This window comes from Clinocottus analis, unplaced genomic scaffold, assembly GCF_023055335.1.
Source record: "Clinocottus analis isolate CAN_PGR_092001 unplaced genomic scaffold, fCliAna1.0.p SCAF_17, whole genome shotgun sequence".
NCBI classification, from domain to species: domain Eukaryota; kingdom Metazoa; phylum Chordata; class Actinopteri; order Perciformes; family Cottidae; genus Clinocottus; species Clinocottus analis.
Genome location: NW_027175898.1, coordinates 13,372,933 through 13,396,295, shown reverse-complemented (window position 1 = coordinate 13,396,295; position 23,363 = coordinate 13,372,933). Strand labels below are relative to the sequence as shown.

Genomic DNA, 23,363 nt, shown 5'->3' with positions numbered 1-23,363 from the left:
AGCGAGAGGCGGGAAGAGGAGAGAAAATAAAAAAAACGAAGGCTTCGGGAACGAGCACCCGGCTTCGTCAGAGCGCCCATCGGCGGCGTCGCGTTTCTCCCCGCGGCGCCGTGGCCGGGAAACAAATCCCTTTTTCTGGCGTTACAGTGACACATGCTTTTCAAATGTCAAGTCTCTCTCTCTCTCTTTATTCCCCCCCCCCCCCCCCCCCTCCTGTGGAGAGCGACACCGGACATTCCTCTTGTTACTTCATGCACGGCAAAAGAAAAGTCTTGGCTTTTTTTTAAATTTTCAGAAGGAAGTCTTTGTTCTGCTCGGCGACAACTCGGGTTGAAAAATGTCTGCGCTCGTAGTTTAAGGTGCCCACGACCCCGGCGATCACCTCCGGCACCTTCAACCTTCTGATGCACTTCTAGTTCAAGCGTTGAAATCCATAGAGAGCCGGAGGGAGGAGTGGAGGGAATGAGGGAGGTGGTGGGAGTTATTTACGTCGAGTGGAGGAGTGGGCTCACTGCTCGGTGGGACAGGCGTTTCGGTCTTTGCAGCAGAAGTAATGCACCACCACGCCGTTGGGATACCTGGCGAACGCGCTGACGGAGAGGAGAGAAAAACAAAAAGGATTAGGATCCGCTGCATCAAAGCAGATAAAACGAGCAATTAATCAAAATGTAGAAGAGGGAACTAAAAAGGAACAGGGTATGAAATTAACTGCAGCTCAGGGCGAGTCAATAAAAACAGAAACACAAAATAAAAATAAAAAAATATGACAGATAAAAGAGTAAACAAATTGATTATGCCGCTGCCATAAACTGTCAGTGTCATAACACCCCAAATGAACGAGCTTCAAGACGATAACACTCAATAACTCTGCGAAAGGCAATCAGTAAACTCTCTCAAGACTCGTGATCCACATGCAAAAACATGAAAAATCCAATTTCAATACATAAATTAAAGTTCATTAAAAAGTTAACATGCATATTTTCATACACACGACTGTCTTTTGGGAGAAATAACTGACACTGAGATGGTTACCTGGTTCCTATTTTCTTCCGGCAGACTCTGCAGGTCTTCTCCTCGGTGACGACACACTTCACCTGCTGGTGGAAGATTCGCTCCTCCTGCACCTGAAAACAGAGACAGGTGAGCACAGACATCTTGCTTCTGTAGCAGAGCTAAAAAATATATTAAAAAAAACTACAACCTTTTGTCACTTCAACATAATCATTCAAACATACATCATGGCAGACTGAGGACAACATATTGTGTAAAGGACTCCAGCTTCACCTCCATCACAACTCCCCCTTTTTTTTTTCTTAATCGGAGCATCATCAGTTCAATTTCAGTTTCTTTTGGGGATTTATCTCCAATATTTTCTCTTGAAATACCTCTTCAGGGCTCTGGAAATGAATGTCCAACACAAACGTCATGCCAAAATAAATGTGCCTCATTATTACCATAATGGGGGGAGAAAGTATTCAAGTGAACAAACGTGGGCGTCGGCTCACACGCTACGAGCAGATAGCGTGTGGTGGTTACTGGTGTTGAAGAGCCACGCCAGCATCCAAACACATCCAAGTGACACTGGAGCTGCGTGATGCTCTGCAGCCGAGCGGCTTAACAACGCTGCGGCCTGTGAAGCCGCCGCCGCTCGCCGCGCAGCTTTTTCCCTTCGGAAGCGCGAGTTGAGGACGAGATGAAGCGAGAAGAAGTTTAATGAGGAGACTTTCGCAGGGAAGCTAACGTGAGTGTTGTTGAAAAGGCGAGCGACAGAACTTGTGCTGTTTCTGCAAGTTGCTTATGCAAAAGTTCTCCAGCGACAGAGAACGCGTCATCACGGAGCAGATGAAAACAGTTTAAATTCTGTTGGACTTCACTCGGAGAGGAAAATTAATCTTCAACTGACGTGCTCTTAACTTAAAGACACACTGCTCTGAATTAAACAATTCAAATCACTTGTAAATGTATTACGTGACACACGGCACATTTTACATAACACAATGTGCATAAAACATGAGCTCCAAACGTCTCTGCTTCTGCAGCGCTCTGGCGGAGTGTCTTTTGTCCGATTTATCTACCAGTTCAAATCTTCATATTTCTCTCTAACGATTAAAACTCGAACGGCCTCATGTTGCTGACAATTCGTCCTTTAACCCGAGCTCCACGTCTCCAGCAACGAGGCGTCACCGAGAAGGAACTGAATCTCTCTCAGATGAAGGGAAGCGGTTTCGGATCTGACCGCGCTCTGACTTTCACCAAGGAGAAGACTATTAAAACACCATTTCTCTGAGGGAATCAATACAGTGTCACATTATCTTAATACGAAAGGAGGACAGAGGCCTTGCTTCCATGTCGGCACACAATCACTTTGACACCTTTTCTTCAAGGGTGACGTCAGTATTTTTTCAACATTTAAAAAAATAAAAATGTTTTCCATTATTAAGGGAGAACGCGGCAGATGGTAGCCACTGAACAAGCAGAAATTGTAATAATTCGTGGCAACTCCTCAACGAACATCCACTATAAGTGCTTTTTTTTTCACCACTGACAGACCTGTTATTTGAAATGTCTGACATCCTTATGGAAAAGGGGAAAAAGTTTTTAGAAACGCTACTCTTCGTTAGAAAGCGTAGCTTAATGTCCTTTCCGTAATGTAAACAGTTAGAGCAACATCAAAAGGTAAAGACACTGAGTGGATGCACATTGCCGGTGCATCCATCAGTATCGTGAATGGCCGACGACAACACATGTCGAAACTGACGTTTTGATCTATCTTGAACCACAAAGAATACACGTTCTCCAGGACTTACTCTGAGGAACTCGGCCTGCAGCAGACTCTTCAGCACCTGGTTGCAGCGTTTCCTCTGCGCCTTCTCCTCCAAGACGCTCTCCAGGAAGACCCGGATCTCTCGGATCTGAGTATTTGCGGGGAGCAAGTTGATGGCCTGGAAGACAACGAAGAGAACGTATGCTTGTAAAACGCAGCGGACCAGACCGTAGTATTGCTATAATAAATATATGATAATATAATAGTATTGCTATGATAAATATGATGACGGTATTGCTCATTGTATCTTTAAAGACTATGCATTGCTACAACATTGAAATTTGTTGGAAAGTTCGTGTTGATGGTATTTCGGGAGGACACTCTTGAGGTTGCGATGGTTGAAATCGTTGAAATCTTGTTTTAAAATCGGCGGCTACAGCAAACGCAGCGACTCTCGTTATTATGAGGAAGAACTTTGAGGACGGGATTGAATCGGAAGCAAATCAACACTCATTTGAAAAGAATAATCTTTAACTTTCTTCTCCAGCTGAGGTGTTAATCTTCTTGTTGTGGTGAAACACAGTTGCTGAACTGTATTCAGAGGGAAACGCTGATTAAGACTTTGAATAATGTCGTTTCCACATTCATGAGATGCATTATTAAAAAATAGAGGAAGAGAGAAGAACGTAACTTAATCATTTCCAAATGATAATATAAAAGGAAATGACTTCCTCTTGGGGAAAGTCATTTGCAGCTACATGACTTCTCTTACCTTTAGAAATAGAAATGTCTCGCCTGTTAGCTTCTGTGTAAATGAGGCAGAACACAATCAAGGCCAGAAGTCTGGCTGTTCTGTTGTTCAATGTCATTAAATTAGTACAAAAAGCCTTGTTACACTCAGACAAAGTAGAGTTTCCTGCTGAAACAACTGAGGAACAGAGCTGGCATTTAGTTCAATGTCTGTTTGGTTAAATAACTAACCGATACAACTACATGTAACTGCACACTATACACCAAAGAATATGCATATATATGTAACGGCACACTATACGCCAAAGAATATGCATTACAGTTGCATTATTGAACAACAACCTCTCTGACAGTTAGCCAACCGAGCTACCACTAGAAGTATTGTCCTTCTTTTCGAAAGCACCAACAAAGTATGAACAAAATAAAGAAGATTAAAAACAAAACTCTGGAAGCCTTCTGTCCCATTTCAGGGATGCTTAGCAGGAGGAGGATCCATTTGCTGCAACCTCAATGTTCAGGATGTGAGTTGCTGAAGAGCTGCAGAATTGTAATTCATGTATATCCTTTGTGCTTAAGTGCCTTTGTGGGGCTTCGCATTAGCCAACAGAAAAATACGGAGGTAGCGCCGGTTAGCTCTTACTTACTGACATACTTGGGAGTTCCCACTTGCTCCCCCCCCCCCCCCCCCCAACTATAAATAAACCTTTACTGAGTTTTGAGACAATAATTCCCACAGAAACGACAGAGCCATCAACTTCACTGACGGGAAGTTGATCTGCAACAACTTTGATAATCAATGAAGGATTTATGGAGGAGAAAAGTTGAATGTTTGCCGTTTTCCAGATGCTAAAATGTAAGAATATGCTGCTTTTTCTTTGTAAATAACATGAATATTGATCTCATTGGGTGTCAGTGAGACAAACCAACAATATGAAGGCGTCACCCCACATTCTGGAAACTTGTTTCCCCCATTTTTTATTTCCTTTATAGCCTGTATCATAAATTAATGAAAAAAATAAATAAAAAGGTTAGAAGGTTTTCTTGAAGTTGAGTGCAGTCTTGTCTTCTGCTCTCTTGGCGAGGCAGAGTCTGGGAGCGAGGCCAGAGGAAATGAAAGCAGGGTGCCATCGAGTCAGCGAGCGAGCGCGGGGAGGCAGAGCGGCACAAAAGACAAGATGGAGAGCTTCCCGGTTGTGAGATCTGAACCGAAACACTCACATAAACCTGCAGAGTTTCCCCTTAAGAGGCTCCTAATGCGACACGGCTGTGGTTTGAGCACAGATCAGCGGTGCCTTTCACACACAATCATTCCCACTTTAAATCACGACGGTCGACAATTCTTACGAGGAGATAACTTAGAACAGATACACTTGTTTGTTTTATGTATTAAAATATTTAGAGTGAACACAGTGAAGGACTTTTAAAGGCGGCCTCTTTGAGAATACACGATCAGCTGAGTGGCTGTTTTCTACCCAGTGTGGACCGTGTGAAAAGCTGTTTAGCACTAAAAAGAAATGACAAAACAGTGGCTTTATAAAGCAGAGAGGTTAAGGGGAAACCTGTAGAGACTGTCTTGCCTGTATCTTTCCTTTTGTTCACCTCGGGTGATGGGATGCTCATACGAATAAACATGACACGCACCACAGTGGCGGATCGACATCAGGGAAACAGTACAGATGTGTGAACATGTGCGTCGATGACGTCATCATTAAGCATGACTCGACTAAGCACGAGTCCATCCCACGCATGCGTTTGTGTGACAAAACGTGGCGTGGAGAGCTCACGAGGGATTCCTCCTGGTTAAGATCCTGCAGTGTCGTGTCACTGCAGCGCGCAGTGAGGAATTCATCACTTCAATTGGAGAGTCACATAAATAATTTTATTTATTTATTTTTTTTAAAAAAGGTGCAGAATTTGCCCTTGGAGGGATACATCCTCTTTACTAGACGACATTCGGTAGATTGTGACGCGAGCAAAATAGGTCACGAGCTGGTTTTGAACAGAACGGCTTTTATTCAATTCTTTGCTATTTTGGTTCAGACGGTTGAGAAAAGGTATATGAAAGGAATTTCATCAAACGATATTCAGATTTCAACGCAGTCGGCCTCTCGAGGGAGATCGGCATCCTGGTGGAAATGGCAGATTTTTTTTATCTCTTCTATCACAAAAGGCAGCCCCCTCCCCCCTCATCTCGCTCTAGAAACAAACTACACAAAATCCTTAAATGAGCGTTCAGTTCAGTCGCTGCTCTAATTTCACACCAAATGTCAAGTGACTAATCTCGTGCGAGAGTGTGCGAGTCGTCGTAAATCATGTTACTGCATCTCATCTCAATGCAGCTTTTATCAGTTCCACTCTCACGTCTCGAGTTAGAAATGATCCCTTTAAATCTGAGCGATGGCAAAGAGTCCGCTCATAATAATAAAGCACTGGGTTGAATTAAAAAACTAATTCTTGCTTTCTGATTGAACGAGCAGTTGGAAGCACCAGAGGAAATTAACTGCTTGGAAAAGTGGAATTCAAGTGCGACGGCTTTGTGCTCGTGTCACAAGACGATCTGCAGCCTTGAAGTACGGTTCTGTGTCATCTCAATGCAGTAAACACATGTTACACTCCAAAGAGATGTATGAGATCTATGATTACCAGACTTTGGTCCTTGGTGTTCGGTGTCATGCCACCCGAGACATGAATGTGCATGACGCTCTGTTGGTGTTGTTGTTGTTGTTTACCTTGGTGGTATTGAGTTTGCTGTGGTGCAGCTCAAGGACGCGCAAAGCCGCCTGCAGGTTGGCCTGAGGCTCCGACAGCTCCATCTTGATGGGCCCCAGGCAGTGAACGTCAGGAGGCGACAGGTACATTCGCAGTAAAGACAGATACACCTGAAGGGAAGAAACACAGACGTTAGTACTTAACGTAGCATCGACTTCACAATCTTTTTCACATCACTTTACCAGACGTTTGTCACGAAGATACTGATCAAGGAAAAAGAACACACACAGACACACACAAATAATTATGGGTTTGATAACAAAAGTAGACTTATTAATACACAGACATCTAATATTCAAAAAGAGATATTATACATTTCTGACCTTTGCAGAAACAGCAGTGATTCATTAAATTCCCCTTCAATCTAATGCAGATTCACTTATCTTCATTTAGGTCGTTTGGTTGCAATCGAGCAACAATTCATACACATAACAGACAATACAAGCTGTCATCTCTGACAAAATAAGGATGTTTTTTTTTTGTCATTGGAAGCTGAGCCATAAATAATCCATTGTATTTGTGTAGCACTTTCTGCAAACACACAGGCACTCAACAGAAGGCAGCCGAGCGAACAAAATGAAATAAGTGGCGATAAAATAATAAACACAACCAAAATCCAACAAAAGGAAGGACAGAAAGACTCATTATTTTTCAGAAAAATTGCGAAAATCAAGAATCAGAACTTTGAAAGCGACTTACATCTTTATTCCCTTCCACTAAACTGTTGTAATGGCTGTGACAGTATCTGCAGAGCAGAAGAGAGGAAAATCAGGAGCAAAGACATGAAACATAAAAGTTCTGCTTATGTTCACAGCAACAAGATGGCACAGGTCAAATCTGTTTCAGTTGAGGCTCTAAAAAAAGTTATTTTGCTGCCTTGCAGAACACTTTTCAAAATAAATCTGATTTATAGATTTACAGTTTTGAGCTTGTTTAAATGAACTATTCATCATTAGTCATATCAGCTGCTGGAGTTAGCAAACGTTTGGCAGGTGATTGGTGTTCATTTCCCACCCGGTTAATCTCCAGGATTCTGCTCTGTGTGCAGGAGTACTCACTCTTCGGCCATGCGGGTGTCTTTCAGGATGTGCACATAGATGAAGAGCGCCTGCTCGTGCTTACCCATCCGACCCAGAAGCAGAGCGCGCTCCTCCAGCAGGCCTTCGGGGTAGAAAACAAGGTCAACGGGTGCAAGTTTCACCCTTCGGCTTAAACGTATAGAAATTGGCCAAAACTTTCCTCTATAACTGAGAACACATGTACATGAGGTCATGGAGAATACATGAAATACTTCGTTTTTCTTCAGTGCATGTTACATTAAGGCCCTTGAGTGTAATTTATTATATTGGGCTATATTAATAAAACTGACTTGACATATAAACTGATAAAATATTTTGAATTCCTACAGGTTTCTGTGTAAAAAACAACTATTTTCCTTGCATACATTATTTTCAGCCACCGTTCGTACCGTCAAAGGGGAAGTCACTGATGAGTCTGGCTGGTTCATAGCTGGTAGAAATATCCAGGAACGAAAGCAGCTTGTTCCTGAACTCTCCCAGATCACCTTCCTCCTTCCCCGCAGCAACAGCTGGAACTCCTACAACAGCACAGAGGTTGTAAATACAGAGTCTGGAGCTCCAAAGATAACTTTTTCCACTCGTTAAACCTTATTAATAGTGAATACTTGTTGTTTTTTTGTAGTCTTCTGTGATTCTAAAATGTATTTAATTGAGTTTTGGACCGGTGGTCGGACGAAATAAGCAGTTGGAAGACGTAGCTGGAGTCTGGGAAACATCTTTGACAATTTTATGAGAAGACATCGTGAACACGATTGCCAGATAAGTTAATAATTCAAATAATTAAAAAGGTTAAATAAAAAGGTGACAAGGGGAAAACAAAACAATGATCAAGTAAAACAAATGTTTCAGAAAGAAGGAAAGAAGCAGAAGAAGCAGAAGAAGAAGCAGCAGAAACAACAATGTGTTCTGGTAAGAAACATTGGATGTGAAAACAAGTTTTTTCACAAGAAAGCTCCAGAAGAAAACTCAACGCAGCACATTTGAGGTGAACTTGAAAATAGTGCTGATAAAAGATAAATAAATAATGATCTAAAACTGAATAATCTCAGAGAAATCATATCTTATTAGGTTGTGTTCTCCAATACGCTTCATACCTTCCCCACCTGAAGCAATAACCTGCCTCAAGGACGGATTTATTTATTTAATTTGTGTTTTTTATTACTTTGTGTCCCCGACAGTAATGAGCAACCCAGGAAATGTAGCCGTCTGACAGGTTCATTTCAATAGACGGTCCCTGGATGATGATTAAAAGTCACAAACAGAGAGAGACGGATGGACTTCATAATACATCTTGACACAGGATTAATGCGTACAGCAATGAGAGACAACTATCTGGATGAGTAAGCAGAGGCAAACCGAAACCAGATGCAGTGATGTAATCACATGAAAGTCCTCCGATAAAATAGAATGATGTTCTTTTGGCATTAAGAAGACATTGAAGCTAACGGTCATGTTGCCCTACAGCTCATATAAAACAATTAACTTTACTTTGTGGCTAGAAATGACTGAATGATAAGGATCTGTCAGGTCATCGAATTAGATCAGTGTCAAGATGAAAACAATAGTTTTTAAAAAGGAGGTAAAAAGTATTTGGTATAAAACTTCATGGAGGGGCCTGCAGACACTGTGAACTTCACTTCAAAAGACTCCCGTTTTCTCTTGCTCGTACCTTCTGGCAGTGAGTTGAGGTACTGCTTCATGAGGCCTTGGACCCTCTCCAGGTAGAGCTGGATCAGCACATTGTGAAACTCCGGGCCCTTATCGTCCCACACGTAAATGATGTGCTCCAAATACGGGACGGCGAGCTCCTTAAAGCCCTCCTTCAGAAAGTTCAGCACCTTGTCGCGGGGCAAAGTCTCCACCTCGGTCAGGTCCTCTGTGAAGATCTGGACGGGAAGAGAGCGTTTGAAACCTACAGGAGAGCTTTTTACACTGAGACTGTATACAGAAAAGTCCATTGTCACTTTTATAACTGGTTACGTGAAGAACGAAATACAAAAATGTAAAGCAATTGACAACATTCATAAAGAATTAAAACAAATAACTGAATTCTGCTGTCACATTTAATGTAAATCTCTGTGTCCCACCTTCAGGCCATCCTCAGGACAGATCTTCAACACCCAGGGAGAAAACTCAAAGATTATTCCCAAATTCTCCAACCCTGTGTGGGGGAGATAACAGGAGAAAAGGGAGTTTAAACACAAGTGTGAAAACGCTCATAATTGGTTTCAGAAACAGTTCCTTTCAAGGCGACACATGCGGCACTTAAATATAGAGTTATTGGCTCAGCTAGAGCCGGGCAATATGGCTGAAAGATTTGATCAAGATAATAAAATCCATATTGCATTATAATACTACTATAAAACATAGTATATGCTTATTTTTTCGAGAGGTTTTGATGATTGATTGGTCTTCCATGGAGCCAAATCCCACACTGCCACTGGCACCATCTTGGAAAATGAACTTTTGAACCTGAGCACCGAGAATCACGTATGAAGAACCTTTGTTTTCCTCCATGTAAGTCGAACACATGGAATGCCGATTAATTTTTCATCATTTTGACCCAGAAATTGCAGATAGCCATTATTCAGTAAAATGAAAATTCCACGTACACCTACCAGCTACAACTCATGGCGATGCTGTAGGGACAGGTGGCGTACTAGATACACCACACCAAGCAGGTGGTGATGGCGTAAGCCGTCTTGCATCCGGAGGAAGACTGATCACCTATTTGTTTTTCAATCTCTTCCGTTTCCATGCACGGACTTAGCCTCGCCCTAGGAGTGTCGCTGAACAATACAGTGCATTGTCTCCTCAGTCGCAAGGTCACGGCAGAAGGCTGTCGGCTTTCACCCTTGGCAAATGTTAAGTGTTTGCTCAGAGGGCCGTGTGTACAGAGGGAGAACACTCGATGTCACAAGAGAGAAAGAGAGTCCGACAGGAAGGAGTCAAACGCCTGCATGCATGAGACCAGGTCTTGCACGCACTGTCCATCTTCCCGCCTACGTTTTGGGCCACGATCCAGTGCGTCCTCTTGGCTTGGGTTTGGGCCGGGCTTTGCAAGACGTCCGGATCTGGACCACATTGTTCCCAATTGATGAGCGCACCAGCAGCTGCTTCTCATTCGTGAGGACGGAGATCCAGCCAGACTTCATTTTTGCTGCCCTTGTTCACTGGACACACGATGCACATGTCCCTGGCCATGTTGGAATAGGGGTTGACTGGAGTGGACCAAGTGAAGTGAGCATGAAGGAATGCAAGCTGGTCAGCAGGGTGAGATGTTAGCATTGCCCAGAAGTAAGGTAGCCGCATCCCATACCTGCTGCTGTCATGCGCAACCATCCATGGCAGCCTGGTGCACAAAGATCTGATAGACCCGTTCTTGGTCAAAGTTTAAATATTTGTTGCATTCTCGGCATTTCAAACATCATTAGAAAGGTAATACAATGATCAAATACAGTTTAGAAAGTAAACTGTACTTCAAAAAGGTGTATTCTAAAAGGCATGTTTCACTGAAAAACATCTTACCATCCTGTTCTCGGTGATGGCGGCCATATTGGATTTATGGGTCAAAGTGGTGTACAAACTCTTGTGGTCGACTTTCACGAAAAAGCGTCTTCATACATGATTCTAGATGTTCTGGTTAAAAAGTAAATTTTTCGATATGGCGGGACCTAAGGAATTTTTTTTGTATATAGAAAAGGGCGATAGATGTTAAATCTTAAATAATAAAAACAAACAATCTTTGGGTTTTGTGTTAGACGGATAACAAAATTAACATAAAAAGTTATAACCCGAGACAGTTATAGAGCAAAATAATTATGCAATCAATCACGGAAACAATCAGCAAATGAATTAATAATATAATGTTAAGCTTCTATAGTTAGTGTAGTGTACAGTGGTGCAGTAACGTATCAATAAATCCAAACTGAAATCATAAGGAAACAGAATAAGTAATATTCAAAATTATAAAAAAATAACGTGTGACGGATGGTTTGTTTGCACTGCTCTTTTCATTCCAGTTATAAAAGACTTTCTTTGTGGGTGTCATTTGTTTGCAGTTGGTAGGAGGCAGAACATTTTTGCTGCATAATGCATCTCCACCATTAACAAATTGAACCACTGCCAAAGAGGTTGAAAGCCTTCACTCGGCTTTTGATTTTTTTTCTCTTCTTCCCACCGGGTTTTATCTCACAGCGATTTACTGGATTGTTCCAGAGTTTAACCACATTGAAAGGCTGATGGGAAGACACAAAAAAATACCTGGTCCACAGTTTACGGAGGAAACAGGGATACATATGGAGAGGGATCCTCTCATTGAGTGGATGAAATATGAAGGACTGCAGACCATTACATGCGACTGAATGCATACTTTACATTTGATCCAACATCCACGATCAATCAGGGTGGAGTTTTCTCAGAGCCACTGCCAAAATTACCCCAACAAATCTAATATACATCTAGCACCGATGACAACTTTGACGCTCGTAGTTACGAACAGACCGACAGGGAGTTGACCGCTGGCCCTTACCGAGTCTCTGGAGGTACTGCACTGTTCGCTCGTGGCCCTTCAGCGGAGAGTTGGCCTTGGTGGACTGGTCCAGCAGCACTTGTAGAGCTGGTGAGGAAAAATGAAGTGAATGTGAGAGTAGTCCGAGTGATGGAAAGCAGCAACATGTCATCTACTCTGGTGTGCCCTGCATGCATCGGCAAAATTGTTAACAGAAAGTGGATGGAGCACATGCACAGAGTTAATTGGTGGACGGGAGCAGCTGGTTTGAATTGAGGGGCATCGACTCGAGCGGCATGACATCAGAAGCCCGAATCACAGCGGGTCGATTGAAACCAGCCGTCGCTCACGGCGAGAACAGCCCAGAATCTGCTGCGGTATCCCGCCAGAAACCAAATAACATTAAGACAGCTCTGATCTACGAAGATGACAAGTCGACCGCATGCAGGAAACCTCCTCCGAGATAAACTGCGTGGCCTGACACAGCTGGTCCACGTTGCGCCCACAATACACGCCGTTACAGGCACAGAGCGGGTACCTACACAATGGAACAATTAAAAGTACAACGGCTCCTGTATTTGAATAGGGAGGTAACAAGGAGGTTGCTGACGAAGGCCGAGCTTCGGTCTAACTTCAAGTGATCCATCATTTAAAAACTCAACATCCAAATTTGAAAGGGAAATGAGGAACGGCTGTGTCGGTGCGTTTCATTGTTGGGAGTCGTCATGCTGAGGCCTGCAAACGATGAACCACATTTTGATGAATAAATTTGATGTTAGTCATCCATTCTATTGACTTATCCATTGTCTGCAGCATTAAGATGTATAAAATGTATTAAAGTGAGCAAATTGCATTTTCCTTTGAAATATGAATGAAAATGCAGTATAATCTGCTCAAATAGATCTTTTAAAAATCCAACTTTCAAAATTTTACTCTAGTAAATGTACGAAATAATTAGCAGCAAAATATACTTCAAGCAGTAAAAGTAAAAAAGAGGGACTAGTTGAAGGCGTTTTATTATTAAATATATTATTACTACTGATGTACGTAGACTTACTGAACATGTGAGCAGCATTACAATGTCACAACTGGTTGAGGTAAAGAGAGTATAATCTACATTATTGCATCATATTTTTATATGTAAATCTTAATTTGAAAAGTAACTGTAACTGCAGCTGTAAAATGTGAAATGTAATGGAATAAAACTATAAAGTAGCATGACTTTTTACGTACGTGCAGCTGTGGTTTTCATGTACATTTAAACTCAATTTAACATTTAGAAAATATAGACATGATTCCCTTTAAGCAAGGCAGCAAAACTCATCCAGAGAAAAATGCATAATGTATCTAGTTTAGTTCAAGTATTTAGTACTAAACGTGATGTCATGGGTCAAACTTTGTTTCTTTATTTCGAACAATATTCAACATTTGGTCGAAAACCAAAGATTAATCTTGTTTTTTATTGCCGGTTCTTTGAAAAGGCTGAGTCAATTAAAATACTTGGAATGTTTGCAGAGTTAGTATCACAGGATTAATCAGAGCTTGTTGGAGTTCTCCAGGTTGGTCGTTAAATGAAGGTTAGGGCACATTTCCTTCTAATAACCTGATTTCAACCTACACATTTAAATGAGAGAGCGACAGAAAAACTAAATAAACTCTACTAAACTCTTACTGCAGGTTTACCCTCTGAATGTTTGGTTCTTGTTTCTCACCATCATGTATTTTAATAGGAGTTGAGGCTTCTGCTTGCTTATGCAGCTTAAAATGTCTGCTTATCCATTCATGCGTAAAAGCCTATTTGAACTTGCACATGAACTCAACAGAGCTAAATATCTGACAGTTTTCCAGGAAAGCCACAACAGCTGAAGGTGCATAAATCCACACCATCTCAAATGAATTATTACACCCCAAATCACACAAATGGAATTCAAACTGTTTGAGAAGACCAGTTCAGTGCAAATACACAAATAAGGATGAAAGCATCAGGCAACAAGTTCTGAGACAGAGCTGGATGAAAAGTGAAAATCACTGAATAAATAGTCCTCTTGAAGCAAGAAAGATCAAGAAAATGCACAGTATGTCCCCCAAATATTTGGATGTGCAAGAAATAATTATAAAAGGATACTAAAAAACTTTGACATCTTTAAATCTCAAATCACTGCTTACTCAAGAATAAAAAGAGTAAAGCTTGCACATTAGCTGCAAACCACAAATGTATTTTTTTATGGACTCATATTTATTGCCTGTAAAGTCTTAAATATAAAAACAACAACCACATGCATATAAACTAATTAACTGCAATTATTCCTAAACTTATTCAGGGTGACAAAAGTCCCAAAACTGTTAATTAAAGTGATGATGCAATTTGTTTCGGTTCCCCAAACGAGATCCCACTGGGTAGATCAGATCCCCACAATCACGGGCAGCGAGCCGTACCTTTCTGGTGCAGGCCCTTCTTCTCATAGAGGATAATGAGCTCGCTGTACTTGTGGGCCTTCTTCAGGACGTACTCGCTCTCCTCGATGTGGCAGTGGTTGTTTTCCAGACGAAGGAGGGGGGACACCATGGCCACGTTGGTCTAGGCGGGGCAGAGGGGGATAGGATTATAAAACATGAAACACCACACACACAGCAACTACTGATTATGGTTCCTTTCTGCTTCACAGATTATTATCGATATAATTTAAATGATCTGGTGCAGGTGTTGGCACTCAGAAGCACACACTGTTAGAGGAGCTCCAGTCACTCTGAGGTCATCCCTCCAGTGGGTCCTGGGTCCTCCCTTGGAGTTCCTCTGATTAAATGATGCTTATTATACCTCCAAAGAGAAGCACCTGGTGGCATTTTCCCTGGATGCCACATGGACCGACACGTCTAAATGTTTAAGAGCAGCAGAGGCACTTTGGAGGCGGTTTTGCCCCTCACACAAAGCCAAAATCTCTCTGTGGAGAAACTTGCTTTGGCTGCTAGAATCTGTGATCTCATTCCAGCACAAGTAACAGTTTTCTCACCATGGATGAGGTTTAAAAATGCAGTTTGTCTGCCCGGGCATCTACCTCCCTGAATCAAACACCAGCTCCACATTACTGCAGCTACTACACGGAGACAACACTGCTTTTAGCTGCGGCTTCAAAGTATATCTGCAAACGAGCTGCCGAACACAGAACCCGTTTAGCTACGTGGGAGGTAAAGTTTACCGCCTCAAGTTGCTGCCAACTTCTGTGAGGATTTACTTCCTTGTGACATGAAACCATTTCTCTCTCAGAGAACGGTGAAAACTGCCAAGTTCATTAGAGCTGAAATAGACTTTATCGTGAAATGTAAACAGCTGGATTAGGTTCACTGGAGATCGGTTGTTGATCAAAAAGTACGACGTGAGTCATGAGTGGCATTATAGAGAAGATTATAGACATAAGCTTGTTTGAAAAAAGAAATTCTCATGAATAAAAATATATATATATATATATAATCCATTGTGTGAGGAATGTGACACCTAGTGACAAAACAACTGCATTAAAAAAAAACAGAAAACATATATTTGATCTTTGTCTTGTTTAAACTTACATTGTTTACCTCCTTTACAATTGTAATATATTAATATTATGAAAAAAATATTATTTCAAAATCTTGAAAACAGGATTTTTAGAGGATAGTAAATCAGTAAGGCACGAACACGCTTAAAGGGTTTTCTGTACATTATACAAGTCACTGATTTATTAATATCAAGTAATAACTGTTCAAAAGTGGCAGTTGACTGAAATGTCTCCACTTGGAGAGAAATAAAAAGGACGATCGCCTTACATGCAGGTAACACTTCAGCAGGGTGGTGTCGATGATCTGCAGGAGTTTTTTGCGGCTCTTTATAGTAGGCGTGCCCTCCATGAGCGGAGACGTTATAGAAGGGTCTGAGTCATTCAGCTGTTTCACAAGGTGGCTACGTTTCTGTGAGGACGAATGAGAAAAGATTAATATTGTACATAGGGTTAGGGTTGATGGACACCAGTTATCTTGATCTTCACCCTTGACATGCTTTGATCACTTATTGCATCTTGTGTTTTTGATCATCCGCCTCTAGATTGAGCCTCATTCAAAGCTAAACAAATTGAGGTCTGACAAAATGTATCATTTCCATCATGCACTTATTCATCATTCTCATACACACCTGTGTGAGATAATCGATGAGAGCAAGATGAGCCTTCTCCAGCTCTGCCACGGACAGAGTAGGCAGAGGGTTGGGGTAGTGCAGCTGTTTGCGGTAGTCTGCAGGGAGCAGGTCTGGGTAAAGCCCAATCACATGGGTGGGATCTGCAACACACACAAGGGGAAAAAATGTGTCACATTTTCATTCCACGTGTGAGAGGGATACTTGAGTTTGTTTCGTGGCCTTCGATTAAAAAAGGGAAAAGTTATTTGGGGACAGTTTTTAAAGTGGACGCAAAACATGACCACAAAATATTCTGTAAAATCAAGAACTCGTTAAAACAAAAGCCTGTCATCATTGGGGAATAAATTCTCTCACACACAAGAAGAAGTGACATCATTATGAATGTTATATGTAATATAAATATTTCCCTTAATATACACAACAAGCAACAGATGTGTAATGAGGTCAAGAAAAGAGAAAGAAAAAAAGTAGACGGACTAAATGTTCCATAAATTATGGCCAGATTCACCTTAAATAGACTCCAATACATAATCATGGATCATGGGAATAGAACGACATCTATCAAATTGAAATAAGCCGATCACCTCGTCAAAGATCACCTACCTGTGCCCAGTTTGGCAAACACCTGCATGGAGTCATCAAATCTCTTCTGGCAAAACAGATTGAAGGCATAGAGATTTTGGATGTGATGTATCTGCTGCTTTTTATCACCGTCGGAATCATCCTTCATCTTTTGGGTGAAAACAAAAACATAATTAATAGAAGCAACAAAAAAAAAAAAATCATCATGCTCCAGTTAACCTTTCAAAGGGTTCCAAGAATGGGAAAACCACACAAATGTCCATTATTATTCTTAAAAATACCGCTGGATAGGTAGATAAGCGGACGATAAAACACAAAGCCGTTTCAACTTACTGCTCCTAATCAAGAAAAGTGATGCTTGTGTTCCATCCTGTGAGCTAAAGCACCAATTGAATCTCGAGGAATAAATTAGGTTAAATAGTGAAGTGGTTGTGCTGCTCACCGCCAGCTGAAGAGCCAGCTCAAACTGTTTGTCCTGAAGGAGCTGCCGGATCTGAGTGGCGATAGACACGGGCACCAGGCGCCACACAAAGTGGTTGCTGGCGACATACACAATATTTTGACTGTGAAAGAAAGAGAAAAACAAGATTAGGGAGAATAGGTTGGAACAAACGTGATAGCTTTGTCAGGAGAAACTCACTATCATGAGATATCGAGACAGGTCAGAGCAACACACGGCTGTGTTCTTTAAGGATGCTACGACAGCAACCAGAGTGGTTGCCATGAAAGTGACGCCATTCTTTATTAAGGCTGTAACTTTGAGCCCGCAGCCACTGCTGCCTTTTCTTTTTTTTAATAACTCAAACATACTGCAGTAGTAAGCTGTATTTCTGCTACAATGACGAAATAAAAATCTTGGTATTATGTGAAAAATTCTTATCGTTAACATCCTTCTCACATTATAACAAGTTATTTTTCATGTCATCATGACATACCTGATTTTCAAATTCAAATAATTCAGTTTTTTGAATAACCTTTTCTTGTTATAACAGCATATTTTACCATTATTGTCCGTTATAACCATACATAAGGCTGTTGTGATAGTGTTGTACGTTGTTACAACAAGACACTTTCATATGGTAACACAAAAGTCAATATTCTCAAATTCTTGCAGCAGGCATCAAAAAAATCCTTTACAGATTATGAGACAACACAATTTCCCCGTGCCTCACCCTGCGGACGTAATGAAGCGAGGTCTCTGCAGCTCCACACTCTGCACCAGCAGCCTTGGCTCGAAGGTCCGGATCTCCACGTACCGAGGAAGAACAGCTATGATGTACGGAGGCTGGTGCTCTGGGAACATGTGGAAAGAGGCAAGAGTGTAAAACGACTTTACACGAGCCGTCACAGGTGGGTATGAGACATAAAAATATTGAATACCTTCCTGCAAGTCTTTAAATGTCTGTAGGCTGAGATAGAAAATAAGCGGAGACAAAGAAGGGCGTTGATAGGCATGTTACCGTTTTGGAGCATGTGCTGTAACTTTATGGCGACCAGGGCTTTGCAACAATATAACGCGTTGCAGAATAGACATCCTCTTTATTGCTGCTCATCTGCCATGTATTTATCTCACTGAGCGATTAATCGTTCACCCATCTACATATCAGAGAATAAAAACAGCCACAATAATGTACAGAATCCTTTCAGCTCTAAAGGTTTTTAATTCACCTGACCCAAACTCTTTGTCTTGAGAGCAGGTGCAACAGTTGTGATTTTGGAGGGAAGTCCTTGAGGCTAACAGGGCAGAAAATCCAGCCAGAGACAGCCCTCTCGATAGGCCTGAGGTGGGACTCAGGACATGAGAGACTGCGGCCACCGGGCCTGCATTGCAGCCACAAACAGTCAGCTGCATTTCAAACTGACCAGCACTCATCCTCTGCTGATGCACGCACGCCAAAGCCACAATAGACTACTTCAAAAAGAGGAAATTGCAAACTGTTGAAAACCAACCGCTTCATTTCCCCTCTATATTGTTTCTAACCTGCATTCCAATAAGCACAGGAGCCTTAAAAAAATGACATGAGATCTTCATCTGCCTCACTTCTGTTACAAAGCTCATTAGTAATCCAGACATGCGGTGTCTTAGTCATGGGGGTAAACAACGATGTATAATGTATGAGGTATCTAAAAGGATGTTTCCCCTGCCGACATGTGGAAAACAGAAGCACGGCTGAGACAGAGTGGAAAGAAATACTTTGAGCAGGAAAGCTTGAGGAAGAGAGAAGAAAAGTCAGACAGCAGCTGGATGGCAGCAGATGACGATGGCAGTATTTAGGCCAAATGCTTCTTCGGGTGTTTGTTTTAGTACCCAGTTGCTATGTGAACAAACTTGTTCAATCACTGTCACAAGACGAGAATAAACTGTACAGTCAACATACATACCAGCCAGCAAAATCAAAAGAGGCATATACTGAACAATTTATACAGATGAAGTAAAAGCTGCATATAATGCAACAGCTCATGATTAACAGAAAGGAACTGAAACCTTTTTTAAATGATTGAAAGTTCCCTAAAGAAAGAGGAAGGAGAATAATGTCAGATTATTATCACGCTTGTGATTTTAGTTGCCGACTGTTTTTTCTAATTTGTGTGTGAGAAACAAAAACCTGCATGTACATTTGATCCCAGTCCCTGACCCAGTCCTTTGCCCGCTGATGTTTTTTCTTCTTGCCAGTACAGAAAGGTATTATCATGGACAAACTCTTTTACATCAGTAGTCTAATAAGTTGTTGGAGAGAATGTCTTCAGCAAAAACAACAAATGCTTACTAACTCCAACAAAATATATATGTTTATCAAGCCGTGTCTAATATGATCAATTTGGGTAATGCCATTACATTTTTTTAAGGTTTTACTATTTAGAAAGCACACAACTAAATTAAAGCTAATTTGGTTTTCTCCATTAGTGAAATCGACTACCAAGGGAGACACATTTTGGCCAACACCTTCTGTGTTATCTGAAAAGCAACACACACAGCGCTGAGGGATGTTGTTTAGCTCTTGTTAGTCAACATGTGTGTGTCACTTTGACTTTGCTGTCAGTTCTTTTCAATATTTAAAACAAGTTAGCTCCAGCACAAACACAGCAACTTGCACTGGGTATGTAGTACCTTGTTTTACATAAAAGCAGAATGGCTTGAGTAACTCATTATTGTATTTCTACAAGAAAGGGGACACATGTAAACAACTCATAGTAGAATATAACATGTCTCACAGGATTAGCTGCTGTGCATCTTTCTTACCCATTGCTATTGGGATGTCTGTCCAGTTCAGGGCACACTTCTGGGTGCAAACGCCCTCTTCATTTAGCACTACAGTTAGGTCATCCTGGCCAACAGCCACCTTCCCATCAGCCAGTGGGGCAACCAGAGGCTCTAACTGTTTCCCAGTGGGGAAGAGCTCCTTGAGGGAGCCCCGGCCATCCATCTGATTGACAGGAGGAAAGGTGCGAGTGAGTCAGAACAGCCGATTGATAACGTATTAGAAACTTCGTCGTCTGGGAGGTCAAGTGAACAGCGCTTTAGACAAACAATAATAAAAAACGACACATTAACGAGAAAGCGGATGAAAATAACAACACAACCAACCGTTAGTTGATAAAATGAATAACAGGAGAACTTAATACAAAGGAAGAAGCCCAAAATAAACATGAAAATTCAAGGTCAACATAACAGAATCGGAATTCATTGAGTAATACTTCTGAATTTTTCAGATGTCGGATCATAAGATACTCTTACAGTGATACTTCTTCCAAAACGTGTTCATGAAAATTAAATGAAAATTCTCCTTCACAGAGAATAGAAGACTCAAGCTGAATCAGCCCAGAGTCCAGCCCAGTCCACTTATTCATGAATTGCAGAAGACTGAGACTTGGTAGCGCCAGATAAGTAAAGGCGAATATAAAAAGCGTATTGTGATCCATTCCTGTGGCACATACCCGAATGAGGTAATAGTCTCGCTTGAAACCAACACATATGGAGTTTTCACACCAAGCCATGGACTTTGGAATATCTGGTGCACTAAAGTCCCCCTGACAGACAAAAGGAAAACATCAGGATGCTTTAAATGTGTCAAAGGATTGGAACAAAAACTAACTGTAAACTTGGATCATACTGTAGTGGGTCACATCTCAAGTATATTTATTTTTACCTGCAGCTCGTAGAACTCTCTGTCCTTCCAGTAATACAGCTGGAGTTTCTTTTTCACTGCAACACACATTCTCAACCTTTCCTCTCCTGTGCTGGTTTGCTGAAAACAAAACCAGACAAAATATACAATTCATGTGTTTAAAATATGAGTATGACACAGAAATGTGGAAACAAAAGGAAAAAATGTTACCAAAGAAATTAAAAATTAAAGATTAAATATCTTAGTCTGTTAAGCTCCTATCTTTTTTACTACACTGAAATAATTACACAGAAAAGGTTGACTGGAACATAGAAAACACACATTTAAAATGCTAAAAGATACTGGTGCACTGCAGGAAACAGTCAGCAGTAATGTAAATACTGACACAAGTAATATATACGCGACTTGGTTTGCAGTAAATTGGTCTAGAAACTGCCTGGTTGCTCTTAAACAGTCTACTAATCAATAAGTGTAGTACTTTTCATGTTGTATAAGTGAAATTTGGATAAATCAATACAAATGCATGAATATGACAGCAATGTTGTACATTTATGATACTGCAGGCATTGTGTGTAAAAGCTGCAACTATAAAAAAGACTAACTGACCTGCAGGTCACAAGTGAAGAGTGTAGCGCCTTTGGCTTTGGACACTACAGTGATCTGCTGGAAGGTCAGGAGGTCATGGACGTGGATGTTGTTCTCTGCAGGATTAAGAGAATGACAATGAATGCTGTGCTTGAAATATTGCATTTTAAGGCTGAAAGGGCTTTTGAAATTAGAAGGAAATATATAAATGTATATATTCATTAGAGAGAGAAAACTTACCGAGAAGACTGACAAGAATTTTATACTGAGAGACAACGTAGAGCTGTAGAAAGAGAAGGTTTGAACCAAATTGATTCAACATCAACTCAATGTGAATGTGGACATTAATAGTACATCACACTGACTGACAACAAAAAAAACACAATAGAGCTTGTTTGTTTCACCCACTTTCCTGTGGTTTTTGCCACCATCTGTAAGTATGACACATCTTAACTACACAGATACAACTAAATCACATCAATCAAAGACTATGGTTCAGTGGTAGAGAAGAGTTGTCCTTCTATCAAAGGATCGATCCCAGCTCCGCTAGTCCATGTCGATGCGTCTTTGGGCAGCTGATATTTAGAAATCTGAATGTATAAGAACTGTAACGTGCTAATTAGACTTCAAAAGCCCAAATTAGTCTAAACCTCCTCTTACAGCCTTATCTACCTGCTGAATCTTCTTTGAGAAGTTCTTATTCGATTTTTCCAGCGTCACCTCGAACCGGTTGGTGCCTAAAGTGCAAAGAGACATCAAAAAATACATCAAACTTATATTTGAAGCAGGAAGCATTATAATCAGTTGCACCACACATCTCCTCTGTGCTTCTACCTGCATCTTTCATTATTCTGTAGAGAAGAAGGTGCCCTGGCTTTGTTCCCACAAGCAGCCAGTCCTCTGAGGAATGAACAACGTAAAAGAGTCAGGGTCTGACAGTTGAGAAGGATGTAATCAAACACATATTTTCAGTCACGTTAGTGGTGAAACAATTCATCTCTCCACCGTAAACTGTATCTCAACAAAAGCTCAGAGGAACAACAGAACAAAAAAAAGAGTAGCTTTGGGAAACAGAAAGTGTCAACAATTTACCCCAGGCCGCAAGACAGTCGATCTGAAGGGGAAGCTTCTCCAAAATAGGCACCGGCTCATACGCGTCATGCATCTTGAAGCAATACTTTTCAGTCACAGACCGCTCCGACGGCTGGTTTGAACGTGGAGTTGACGCCTGTCCCGGGACAACAGCTGACTGACCGGCCTCTGATTAGTCTCGTCAGGGTGGCACGTCTTCATGTGTCGCCATTAACCGACCGAGCAGCTAGCTTTCCGACCAAAACAACAGCTGATGGTTAGCCTGCTAGCTTAAAAGTTAGCGAGCAACGGCTACATTGTTCCCTGTAACTCTGTACCAACTGAAGCCCGAGCAACGGCAGTCCGTTGTTTGTGTCGATGAACACAAACACAACCTTTAGTTAACTTAATACAAATAGGTAACACTGTATCCGCCGTTGCGGTTAGTTTTCGCTAGCTTCTTGCTACTTCCCCCCAGTTGTGTTGACGACGGCTGCGCGAGGCTATGGAGGAGTTTGACAGGCACGTGACAGGAGTCAACGAGCTCACGAGGAACGTATTAAAGGGGCAGTGACTACGTTTGTGCTCGTGGCTGAATCAGTGCTGTGCTGTATGTGTATAATAAAAAATTATTTATATATATATATATATATATATATATATATATATATATATATATATATATATATGTATATACATACATATATATATATACACGATATATATATATATACACATATATATACACACACACACACATTATGTGTAAATTGAAGATAGACAAGTGTAAATTTGGTTAATTATTACAACATATTTACAAATAGTTATTAATAATGTACCATTTGTAATTTATAATTTGTACTATTATTTATTTAACTCTGACACAGTACAATAAAAGACGCAACGAATATTTGCTTCTTTTCCTGATTCGACCTCATCCTGTTGATTTGGTAGCATCTTA

At 41.1% G+C, this 23,363-nt stretch overlaps 1 protein-coding gene across 1 annotated transcript; it reads right to left on the bottom strand.

Annotated features, from left to right (window-relative positions):
- Positions 1-270: 270 nt before the first annotated feature.
- vps39 (VPS39 subunit of HOPS complex) lies at positions 271-22,914 on the bottom strand. The gene is made up of 24 exons (XM_068580834.1): positions 22,424-22,914; positions 22,166-22,231; positions 22,004-22,068; positions 21,572-21,614; positions 21,353-21,447; positions 20,768-20,866; positions 20,556-20,648; positions 19,861-20,044; positions 17,792-17,912; positions 17,062-17,182; positions 16,641-16,767; positions 16,035-16,177; positions 15,674-15,814; positions 14,309-14,450; positions 11,894-11,980; positions 9,450-9,523; positions 9,032-9,248; positions 7,752-7,880; positions 7,342-7,444; positions 6,983-7,028; positions 6,244-6,393; positions 2,808-2,942; positions 1,033-1,124; positions 271-590 (listed from the first exon to the last, which is right to left on the bottom strand). The coding sequence occupies exons 1-24, from the start codon at positions 22,494-22,496 to the stop codon at positions 509-511; spliced, it is 2,628 nt and encodes an 875-aa protein (XP_068436935.1). The 5' UTR covers positions 22,497-22,914; the 3' UTR covers positions 271-508.
- Positions 22,915-23,363: the final 449 nt, after the last annotated feature.

Bases quoted from the DNA above. Each gene is read 5' to 3' on its own strand.
- vps39 (XM_068580834.1), bottom strand. From the start codon at position 22,496: ATGCATGACGCGTATGAGCCGGTGCCTATTTTGGAGAAGCTTCCCCTT. The intron at 20,649-20,767 runs GTAAAAATAAAT...TTTGTCTGTCAG, and splicing joins GAGAGTTCTACGAGCTGCAG to GGGGACTTTAGTGCACCAGA. The intron at 11,981-14,308 runs GTACGGCTCGCT...TTTCCTCACCAG, and splicing joins GAAGGGCCTGCACCAGAAAG to CTCTACAAGTGCTGCTGGAC.